Here is a 12,083-nt window from a genome sequence, read left to right as displayed (position 1 = left end):
GAAATAAAGGTTTTTTGTCAGATTATATCTTGTTGGTAGAATCGCTATTACTTGGACGGCAAAAATCGAAAGTCCGTCCGATGACACAGATGCTTACTGCAACGAAGTTTTCACTATAATTCGAAACTTTCTACTCAAGTGCACATCCTGTGGGCGGCTCGTTCGTTTAGGTTCACCGATTCGCGTGTCCGAAGCTTCGCGAAAAGTTACACTGCTACGTTACGCCGTAAAAATTACAATTTACGAACAAACTCTTTTGCGAGAGACACAAAGTTCTTTTTTATTAATTTTTTAATTAAAAGTTTAATCAAAAATTCTCAAAATAACTGATTTTTATTGACAATTTTATATAATGAAAAATAATAAACTGATTAATAAATTATCTCTATAATTTTATGTCATTATATATAAGTCAGCAATATATGTATATAAGCAATATAATAATCAAAATCTTGATAAATTTTTCGATAATTTATATTTTTTGCGGTAAATTTTTTAGATCAGAAAGATTGTGCAAAGTACTTCAAATGCAAGAAAACAACGGAGCAGAGAAAAAATGCAAAAAAACTTATTTTAAATATTAGAAATATTAATTTATCAATTTATATACATAGAAAAATATATATATTTATAGAATTATATTAATTTGTTTAAATAATAAGAAAAAATATAATTTTGTGTGACCTTAATTTACAAAACTGTTTGAACTCTCTTTCTCTCTCTCTCTCTCTTTCTTTCTCTCTTTCTCTCTATCTCTAAATAAGAATTAATCTTTTAAATATTTATATTTTTGAAATGGTGCGCGAGACGTTTTTCCGTTTTTCTAATCCTATTTATGACAATCTTTGTTCATTAAACATAATAATTGTTGCAGTCTGAAGGAACTGATTCTTGACCGTAATGGTATCAAAAATCTACCGAACGAAGTGACACGGCTGAAAAATCTAAGGAATATTTCCATTGTCGGAAATTTACTCAGCACTGCACCGCCCTTTTTCAACATGCGAGCTCTCGCTCTGACGGTATGTTAAACTATCTTGTTTAATAAATAGAGTTAATAATAAAATAAATATAAATTCATGATATTTATAGCACTCTCAAAATTCTTTAAATTATCTTTAAATCATGAAAGAATTCAGAAAGATTGACTGTCGGGAGATTTTTTAAATAATTTTATATGTCGCGTAATTGTGAAACCATTTGTGAAAAATCGGATTAAACATTACAGCGCAAAATTATAAATAAATTTCTATTCAAATTCTCTTATGAATATAGATTATTTAAAGCCAACTTAATGCTTAAATGAGAAAGAGAGATGAAATGAAAAAAACCTTTAATAACATCAAGTCAAAATATTCTAAGCAGTTTTATTGATCCGTGCTATTAAACCTTTGACCTTCATCGCAGTCTAGCTATATATATATATATATATTCGCACGTGTGTCGTGTGTGTCGCATATTCCATTATTGTCTATATCTACATGCCAAATATACGTGACAAATACGTTTTGCCTTATGCTGTTTTTAAAATAAAAAAAATTCTAGAAAATTTCAATTAAAAGTTAACATTTTTCTTCTATGAAATATTAATAGATAATGATATAATATTATGTTAATGTTAAAATTATCGATTAATTAATATTTCTCTATTACTATATATTACATCTATATTCTAAAGAAAAATATCTAAAAATAATTTATAAAAGTTACTATAACTTTTTTCCAATTTAACATCGAAATATAAAAGCATAAAAGATGGCATTTTGCTACTTCGATTATAAATAAAGATGCAATAGAAGGGTGCCTAATATAACGAATACTTCTTCGTATAAGTTCTTAATAGTATATCAAAAAGAAAAATGTACGAAAATATATAAATCTTACACAACTTTCTTAACTTTATATATGTATAAGAATTTGTACTGAAATAAAGTTAATGTTCAGTAATTTTCTCTGTAAATTAATTTTGGAATTAACTTGTGACCCAGCTTTCGCTGGGTACTGTCAAAAATTTTATAGACTCATCGAATTGTTCCCCTCCACGGAAATCTTTAGTAAAAGGCGAAAGATTTATTCGTGTATTGAAGGGAAACCAGAGTTATGACAATTCGAGTTCACAGCAGTCCTTATATATACAAGCAGACCGAATTTCACTTACGAGAAACATTTCGATTCGGTAGACATCTACTGGCCCTTTTCAAAAGTAACAGTATTCAAAGCCCATAAGACACCCCTATATAATGTGTGCGCGCCGAAAAACAAAGACTAGCGTTTCGTACAATTTAGAAAAGGGAAAAGAACTTTCGCGATATTTCTGACAATTTTTTCATTAATTAACTTTGTCAACGTAAATTTTAAGTTTTAGAAATTTCGATTTAAAAAAATTTTTAAGATAAATGTTATTTATCCTCTTATATGATAATCCGCAGGAAGTTCTGTCAAAGACAGATCATGGAAAGCCTTACAAGGAGGAAAAAGCAATGCATAATAATTTAAACAAGATCAATCTGAGAAACAATCAGCTGAAGGGAAACATAATTTTGGGAAATTACGGCGTAAGTTTATTATTCTGCTATACAAAACGCTCTTTTTCTTTTCTATTTCTTAATTTTCCTAAATCAACTAATTGACTAGCGTCTTTTTGAAAAGAAAAATATAATCAGAAAATTATACCGACTTAAAGTGACTTGGCAACTTCATTCTTTTTTTCTGTTTGCAAACACATAAAGAATCTGACGCATCTGGATGTCAGCGAAAATAGTATTGAAAAATTGGACATTAGCGCCCTGCAAGAATTGAGAAGCGTACGCTGCGCTCGAAATCATCTGACCGAATTAACTCTTTGCGGCCGAAATCTCGTATCACTCATCGCTGGAAACAATAGTGAGTATAGACTTTTTATGCGCTTTTAGTTAAGTCGCTTAAGTTATTTAAAAAATATCGAAAAGGAAGCAGAATTAAAGGAATTAGATTAAAAATGAATAATAAAATGCAATGAATGCAATTTTTACAGAACTGAAAAAGCTAACCGTCGAACCTGTGCCAACTAATCTGGAGCACCTAGATGTTTCCTAGTAAGTGAATATACAGATTATAATGTATATAATTTCTACATACATCTCGATATTAAAGGAAAAAAGTGACAGAATATTTAAAAATTATTAATTAATCAGTATAATTTTTTTAAATATATTCTCTCTATATGAGTTTATTTTTTTATTTTTTATATTTATTGTTATATAAAAGTACGATGTAATATAAAAGTACGAAATTATCTATTTAACAGGCTGTTGAATCAAATATATTTCAGCGAGTCTCATTTAATAATTAAATTTAATATATTCCTCTTTGATCATTTCGTTAATTTTATGTGTTAATTTTATTTTAATTTTTGTGTTATGTTGAAAATTCTATACACTTTTAGCAACAATCTAGACGCATTGCCGGAATGGACGACTGAATTGCCAGCGTTGCGTGTTCTTTTCGCGTCGCATAACGCATTGACGGCCCTACCGGACAGATTACTATCACAGCCATCGAGATTGGAAGTTCTCCATCTGCCTCACAACCGATTACAAGCCTTACCGCCGCCCAGAAGACCATTGAACATCGTTCATTTGACTCTTCAGGGAAATATGTTAACCACGCTACCTACTAGCTTCTTCGCCAACACGGAAAAGTAAGACATCAATCTTTTTCGTTGATATATAAATGGATTCATCTATCAAAATTATAATCTCAAAAACGCGAATAATAATAATAATGTTATCGTCATATACATATCATATGCAAAAATAATAAAGAAAATGTGTGCATTATAAATTTGATCTTAAAACAAAATTAAAGTTTCCAACGCGTGTACCACGTTAGCAAATTGTATTTAACTATCCGAAGTAAACTTATCGTCGTTTCCTTCGTCGCGTAAACTGCAACGAGAAGACTTTGCGCCTCGCACTTACGAACTCCTTTCCAGGATGAAAGTTTTAAACCTCTCCAACAATCGGCTCTCCGAACTACCGTATCGCGAGGAAGCCGGTAGGAGCCATCAGGGATCGCACACCTTGGAGAAATTATATGTCACGGCGAATTGTCTGACCGATACCGCCCTAGATGCTCTCGCCAAGTTCACGTCCCTGAGAATTCTTCATATTGCTTACAACACCCTGGACACGTTACCGGAAAGGTGAGCGCACCTATTCTATTGTACTATATACGAAGGAGAAAACGAGCTAATTCCATATCGTAATACAATAAAATATAAAATGTGTAATAAAAAAAATTAATTTCTCAGTAAACTATTCTTTTATCTCGCTTTCGAATAATTTTATTAACGATTCATTATCGATTATTGTTTTTTTCCAAAACTCTTAATTAAAATTGCAGGCTTTTTCTAAATTTCTTTCTCAGTTTCAGAATTGATAAGAACGCCGAATCTGTCGCGCGTTGACGTTGCATGTTAATGTAAATAATAAATATTCAAAGTCATTTTGCAATGTTTAAAATTAAAAATATACGAAAAATGTTGCAGCTGCATAGCCGCGTGGAACGACCTGGAGGAATTGGTGCTGTCCGGAAACCGATTGCAATATCTTCCGGACAACGTGGCTAATCTGCAACACTTGCGCGTGCTACGCGTGCATTCTAATCGGCTGTTAACGTGCCCCACCTTCGGTAAAACGACGTCCTTGAAGGTGAGACTCCGAAACACGCACAAAACGTTATCCGTATCGAGCAATTTGCAATGTATGTAAGGTAAACGAGACACCGAGATCGCGAAATCCGAATTTAAGACTGTTACACATTCTCCGCTTACTTAAGCAGAAAATATATACGCAAGGTGTTTATTGACTGTATTAAGGTGCTAATTAATTCTTCGTATTTATACGGAGTTAGCCTAGAAAACAAAAGACTATATAGTAATTATCTCTTTAGACGTATACTTTTTATGTAAATGCAGATATAAATTATGGGTAGAAAATGTGCATAAAAAAATTAAGAATCTAATTAAATTATACGTAATATTCGAAAATACGCAATATTTTAAAACTTTTAAGTATATAAATTATGAAACTATTATATATATTCTCTTTCCAATGTAATCTCCAATTTTTATGTAATCATCAATATCATGAACAAAATAATTCTTAACCAATAATAATTATTTATCTTATCGAATAATAATTATTTTGTTCAAAATATCAATATATAATATTCTTTAGAATTATATAGGTATATCAAAATATTGATATATATATAATTCTTATTTGATGGAATAAAAGTATGTTTCGTAAAAATGAAATACTCGCAAAATGTTCGTTTGTAATGTATAACAATGCATAAAGAATATTTATAAATATAAAAATTTTAATGATATGATATGTATAAGCAGATAACGAAAGGTAACAAAGAGTAACGCAAAATAAGATTTGTGATCTCATGCAGGTGCTGGACCTCGCGCATAATCAACTAGATAGGGTAAATCTTGCCACGCTAGTGCCTCCACAATTGCAGTTTCTCGATATATCCTGCAATTCCCGGCTGCACGTGGATCCACGACAGTTTCAAGTCTACAGATCTCAGAGACCGATATCTCTAGTGGACGTGTCTGGACAAAACAGGCCCAGTCTGCCGTCTCATCCGCATCAACAGGAAATTGTCGTGGCCGAGAAGAATGCCGAACAACCGTGGCGGTTAGGCTTTTCGGAAACTGCGGGTTCTCGCGAAAAGTAATTATTTAATGACGTATATATCATATATATACGATGATTTCATCCGCAAAAAATAATAGATAAGTGATAAGAAATTGATAGATGGAAAAAAATATTAATTCTTCTATTTATTTATCTATTTTATTTTTCCTATTCTTCGTTATTAAGAAAAGTAATTTATTTTTACGAGAGAAATCTCTCTCATTATCTATCTCCCGCAGAACACAAGCAATATCGAACTCCGTATTATTCTAGAAACTCAAAAAAATCTATTTGCACGCAGGCTGTACATTTCTCAAGTACGAATGCCGTCCTTCTGTAACGTCGAAGGTCTATTTGGCATCTTCGACGGCGGTTCGAATCAGGAAACACCCAGTGCCCTACAAGAGATGATTCCGCGTCTCTTACTGGAGGAGCGTACGATACGGGAGACATCGAAGGAGTACCTGAAGTACACCTTGCTGTCGGCACACAGAGAGCTCAAAGAGAAGGGTCAGAAGTACGGCGTGGACGCGACTCTCGTCCACGTAGTGAAACTACCGTCACAGCAGGGATATCCAAAATCCTCGACCAAGTATTCTTTGAAGGTGGCTTCCTCCGGGGAGGCGAAAGCCGTTCTCTGTCGAGCGGCTGGGCCTTTAACCCTCGCCGCGTCTAAGAAAGCTGGAGAATCGGTTAAGACTCAATTAGGCAACGCCGCCATGTTCCCGCTAGTGGTGCCTGATCCTATGTACGAGGAAGCGACGTTAGAAGACGACGACGAATTCGTCATAGTCGCCAATAGGAGATTATGGGAAGTCCTGAGCATCCAGGAGGCCGTGAGAGAGGCCAGAGCCGAGGCCAGTCCAGTTCTAGCTGCAAAGAGGCTGCAGGATCTGGCACAGGCCTACGGCGCCGAGGACAATTTGAGCGTTATCGTCGTGAGATTGGCCGGGCCGAGCCCAGGTGACATGGATCAGCTGATGCGCGAACTCAGACACGCTGTTGGCAAAAATAGAAGCCAAACCGGCGAGGGCGCATGTCCCTGTCCCTGTTGCGTGCCGCCGCCGGCGCACAAACCTCCGGCGGCCTGCTGTTGTCACGCAAGCGAAGGCTATTATCTTAATGGCGTGTTAAAAAATATAGTGAATAGGTAAGAATAAAAAATAGGATGACGCAAACGCATCGTTATACAAAAAGCTTGATGGCAGAACCCGATCGATATGTCGCGCAACGTTAAAATACATTTAAAATATGCAAACAAGTATCATCAAGCAATTTTATAATTTGTATATTTAAATATTCAAATAATTATGCATTTACATCTTGAAAAAATATGTAATATTAATTAATTATAATAAATATTGTAATTAGTTATAATCGAATCAGTCAACATTTTTCAAGATCAAAGTTTCTGAGATTAAGAAGTGGCTTCTTTATCGAAAATGCCAAAATTTCTTTCCGTTCTTTTATATAAAAATAAATCTAATTTTTCTGCTATAGAATAATCAGACCAAAAATTGAAAGATTTTATTCCTCTCAATAAGAATTGTAATAAAATGTATTTTTTTTTTTTTTTCTTAGCAGATCCAACAAAGTTCACGGAGGTTCCGGAAGGTACTTTAAGAATTCTAGATCAACCCAAGAAAACGAAAGCCCACCGTACAGAGACGATCGCAGCTCGCCGAGCGGGCAGTCCGATCAAGCTAGCGACAGTACTTTCAAGTCTCGCCATCCATCAGGAAGGATGTGGTCCGGAAGTGCGGCTTCCAGAGCGACGAACAAGGCTCACCAGAGCGTTCTCATGCAGGAAACGCGAAAGGTAAACTTCTCTCCGCTAATTCGCTCTCGAGAAACTTATAGAAAAATACACCGCCATGCGCTGTAAAAGCGATTCTTTCTATCGAAGTAGCAAATATTGAAGAAGAAATGTTGACACACTAAGCTTACGAGAGTATGATTATAAAGGATGTAAAAGAGTAAAAAAATACATTAAGTCTACTTAAATTCTCCCTCTCTTTCTCAGGTATCACCGTGCATATCTACACAAGAGGACGCCGTCTCGGAGAGGTCTGGCGCCCTCAGCGAGGAGCAATTCCGTTGTTGGGAGTACATGCTCGAGCAAAACACTCAGCTGTTGTTCGACAAGGAGCTGGACACGCTGACGAAGGCGCCGTTGCGCCAGGCGAGATCGACGCCGCAGCTGAGCGGCGGAAACTTGCCCTTCCTGTCAAAGAGATTCGGCAGCGCGAGATCCTTCAACCCTACGATACCTCGACCGCCAGTCGTCCGTTTCGGCAGCGGACGGAGATTGCTGAACGGCGGACCGAATGCCGCCTACTTCGGCAGTCTACAGAGGCTGATGCCTTACAACCTAGAGTACGACTTTGCCGTCATCCAGGAGAGGAGCGGCATGGATTCGCTCGAGCAGGACGCCACGAGGATGCAGCAATATTGGGGGGTAGCGACTACCGAACTGTAGCGTAGACAAGGATTTACTAGCCTAACAAGAGGAAGATAAGCGAGGAATAAGATGAAGATACAAAAGAACGAACGCGATTCAACAATGAACGAGGATGCCTGCATTTGTTTAAAATTAGGAATTCTACTTGGAGGAAACTTTCATATTATTGTCATAGTACATTAAATTGCGGAGTTGCGATCTGGCAACTCGATGGTGTAAAGCCATTTGTTTGAAGATCGTAAGACGATAGATTAATTCCGGCAAACAATCCAATAACCGGGAGTAATTTATCTCGGATAGCTCGGATGGCGCGAAGTAATTGCAGCTCCGTAGTCTAATTATCACGTTGGAAGGCGTAATAGAATACAGCGAGACGGAGCGGAACATCGTCGAGCGCAAACGCGCACAATAGCATTGATATCGATCGTACTGATAACAATGACGTGGCAATAACAAGCCGCGAGATTCTTCTCGTGCAAGCGAGAAACAGCAGGATTTATACCGTAACTTTGTAACTCGTTCACCGCAACCGAATCCCGTGTAAATAAAGAGACCCGCCGCGCTCCTTTACGCTACATAAAGTCCGCTTTATTCCTTTATAACGGTAGATACGCGAAAGAGATGCTGCGTTATCGCGCAACGACTTCGCGGAGAATAGGTCAAGTAAAAGTAAGAGATTGAAGAAAATTCGTTCATAATCTTTGAAAGACGTTTTCTCTTTTTCTTTCTTTTTTCTTTTTTCGACAGTGTCAATTCCTCGCGTGGATTTCCTTTTGTGTCTTTCATCAATCTTAATTATATTCAATTTATTCCCCTCTTCATATTTTTTACCGCGGATGCTTCATATCTTGTTCTCATAAAGTTTTAGAATTATATTTTGTACATACAGATTCTCTTATATTTTACGCGTAATGTGTGTGTACAGGTACAATTTATAATATAGGTATCCGTATGTTGCGTGACATTTTTATGATAAACTGTCGACAATGTCGAGAAATACGTGATACTATGGACGGAATGTGTCGGACGATCTCGCACCTTCAACGTTGCAACAATACGTGTGCACTGAGATATGTGTCGATATCTCGCCTTACAATATACAGGATTGTCTCTAATGAATCGCGTCGTCTCGTTTGTGAGACAATTTATTTCGCGTGAAACATTATGTTTAAAAAAATATCGATCGACATTTTTTTTTTATAGAAAAAGTTTGTTAAATTATGAAAAATTAGATTCTGGTATTTAAATCAACAATTTTACATTCTTTTTATTTCATAGATAGATATTATAACGTTGATACGGATAAATTAAAATTTCTCATCACCGATTTATTCCGATTTTCAATACGCAATATTCAACACATTTATCAAAACTTTCGTTTAATGACAAAGGAGCGAGATTGATCAGAGATACCGTATATTCATGAGAATGATTAACAATAAGTCGTGTTACGAAAAATCGATCTAAGAGCATGCTTCCGAAATAAGTTCATCATTTTTCATATATCTACCGCGTGCATCTCGTTTAATCGTACATATTTTATTCCGTTCTTTGATCGGAATTGTGCTCTTTGATTACGAGAAAAAATTATATAAAGAAAAATTATTTTTTATAAATATGAAGATATTTTTGTATTTTTAATATAGAATGTGCCCCGGAAAAGAGTATGTTCCAATAACAGATTTATATTTGTCTGAAATATGAAAATATTCTTCGAAGACAGAGTTACTTGAAGAATTGTTCAAAAATAAAATTTACCATAAAAACTAATTAAACTTAATTAATATTATAACATGAAATGGCAAAAACCTTTAAAATTGATATTTGATATGTATACATAAATTGAATTTTTAAAGTAAATCTTATTGTGTAGTGTAATAAACAGACATATACATACACGTGCACAAATATGTAGTGAATCAATTTCGTGTATCAAACGCTGCTGTCGGTACATACATTCTCCGGGTCATTACCTAAAAATATTGTACCTGAGGCTGGACCAAATAAATCATGACACGCAGTGACCCGTTGTTAACGCAGAACGAATAAACTACGTCGCAAATAGTGGCATATTCAGCATATAAAGTGGAATATTCAACGTTTTTATTTGCGTTGAAAAAAAATTTGCATTAAAAATTTCCAATATTTAACATTCTTCGAATATTTCAGATGTATGTATGTATGTACATAACATATCGAGAGAGAAGGCAAAAACGATCTCATGATTTTATTTTATATTCGTCGTCTTTTTTTGTCGTCCTCGTTGTCTAATCGAAATCTACTTTCTCTCAGCCGTGCACTGTAATTTCTCTTATTTCTCTCTTTTTTTTTTTTCAATTTCAAAAAACGATCAAATTCATCCGAAATCGCGAAAAAATTAAATTGCGAAGGAGATTGAAAGAATTTATCAAAAGAGGAAGATAGATTCGCGTGGAAGGTATACACTGAGAGAAAAGTGTCTGATATTTGCAACTATAATTGCATAGTAAAATAATTATAGTTGGGAATTTCATTTGTGTAGTTATGATTTCTATAATATTAGTAAAAGTATAACCTTACATGCATGGTTCTAACAAATAATGTACAAATTTTACTATAAATTGTAATAATTTGAAATATTAATATAGTAAAATATTAAGTAATAAATGGTAAATTAAATAAACCATTTTTTATAATAATCACAATTACAATTATAGTACATGTGTCTATAATGTTGATATCAGTTTTACTATTTATTGGTATAATAATAATTAAAAAATAAATAAGAAAAGAACTAAAAACATTATAAAGCTATGACAACAATAATTTAAAATTGAGTCAGTTATAATTTGCAATGTTAAATTAACTATAAAAATGTTGTTGTCCCCTAAACTCACTAAAAATTATAGTTAAATTGTGGTAATTGCAACAATTTTTTTCTCTCAGTGTAGAACTCGTGCGCATCTAGTGATTGGTCCTAAACACACCATTATTCGTTACATTCTAATTTGACTTCCTGTCTATCCTTGTCCGTCCGCACAATCGTGTAATCGCTTCCTTCCGCGACTCTATCATGGCGAGTATAAATTCAATAGACGGTGATATTTTCGAAACACGCTAAGATTCAATCGCCTATCTTCATCGATTAATTTCTTTCCGTCGACCTTGACAGGTGTTATCTTATTTGTAGCGCGCTATTACGCTGATATCGAATTTTTCTGTCCAAGTCGCGAGAAGAAACGAGACGGGAGGAGATTAAATAAAGTAAAACTTTTTGCCTTGTACGAAAAACTTTGCTCCAAACAAAATGATGATAAGAAGAATACTGAAGATTTCAAAGTTTACTTTTTCTTTGCAAAAATCTCAACCGAAGCTTAATTGGTATAATATTTAAGGTGAAGGATTGAAGAATCGAAGAGTTATTACAAAATTAAACGAGTGGAAAAGAAGAATATTACGAGATCTTTTACGTCCTGATTAATCTCTAATTGGAGATTAGAGACAAGAATTTTAATTACAGGGAGGAGAGAAGAATCTTTTTATGTGTCGAAATTTATTACGTGTCGAAATTAAATAAGCCGATGATCGATGATTTAATAGAGTTAAAAATCAAAAAATTAAGCCAAAGATTTTGACGACATTTTAATGCACACATATGAACTTATAGCAAAGTAATTTCTTTTCCGTTTTTACTTAAAAATTTATAAAAAAATTTGAATATTTTTTTCACGTCACAATATAAAGTAAAAAAACACAATATTAATATATAGTATAGTTTCTACAATCACATGTAACGAAGACTAATTTTACACGATTCAGCACGTGCTTTTTCTCCTACCAGTCTACCGAGAGCACGATAAGCAGTTTTTTTATCGCACTTTGGAATATGCTGATATATTTGCTGCTATCGACAACTGCAATTATGCATGATTAATTGCGATCCATTTTTATAT

General features: G+C 34.4%; 1 protein-coding gene and 1 non-coding gene across 4 annotated transcripts in view; one reads left to right on the top strand and one right to left on the bottom strand.

Annotated features, from left to right (window-relative positions):
* The window catches only part of Phlpp (PH domain leucine-rich repeat protein phosphatase), a 69,038-nt gene extending 58,375 nt beyond the window's left edge, over positions 1-10,663 (top strand). For 2 of the 3 annotated variants that reach the window (XM_083038453.1, XM_083038452.1), the window contains exons 8-18: positions 875-1,022; positions 2,430-2,555; positions 2,730-2,883; positions 3,014-3,074; positions 3,425-3,679; positions 3,974-4,183; positions 4,529-4,691; positions 5,443-5,726; positions 5,992-6,840; positions 7,272-7,509; positions 7,714-10,663. In XM_083038453.1, coding sequence (XP_082894579.1) covers positions 875-1,022; positions 2,430-2,555; positions 2,730-2,883; positions 3,014-3,074; positions 3,425-3,679; positions 3,974-4,183; positions 4,529-4,691; positions 5,443-5,726; positions 5,992-6,840; positions 7,272-7,509; positions 7,714-8,169 — 2,944 coding nt within the window. In that variant the 3' untranslated portion in view covers positions 8,170-10,663. The remainder of the gene's footprint in view (positions 1-874; positions 1,023-2,429; positions 2,556-2,729; positions 2,884-3,013; positions 3,075-3,424; positions 3,680-3,973; positions 4,184-4,528; positions 4,692-5,442; positions 5,727-5,991; positions 6,841-7,271; positions 7,510-7,713) is intronic. The other variant, XM_083038454.1, reaches the window with a different exon arrangement.
* Positions 1,982-2,101, bottom strand: LOC145936896 (U5 spliceosomal RNA). Its single transcript, XR_014425450.1, has one exon. It is a non-coding gene; the product is annotated as a U5 spliceosomal RNA (small nuclear RNA).
* Positions 10,664-12,083: the final 1,420 nt, after the last annotated feature.

Source organism: Prenolepis imparis, unplaced genomic scaffold (assembly GCF_030444845.1).
Source record: "Prenolepis imparis isolate NDT839.2.m4 unplaced genomic scaffold, iyPreImpa1.0 SCAF_5, whole genome shotgun sequence".
Classification (NCBI taxonomy): Eukaryota; Metazoa; Arthropoda; class Insecta; order Hymenoptera; family Formicidae; genus Prenolepis; species Prenolepis imparis.
This window is presented reverse-complemented; position numbering and strand designations above follow the sequence as displayed.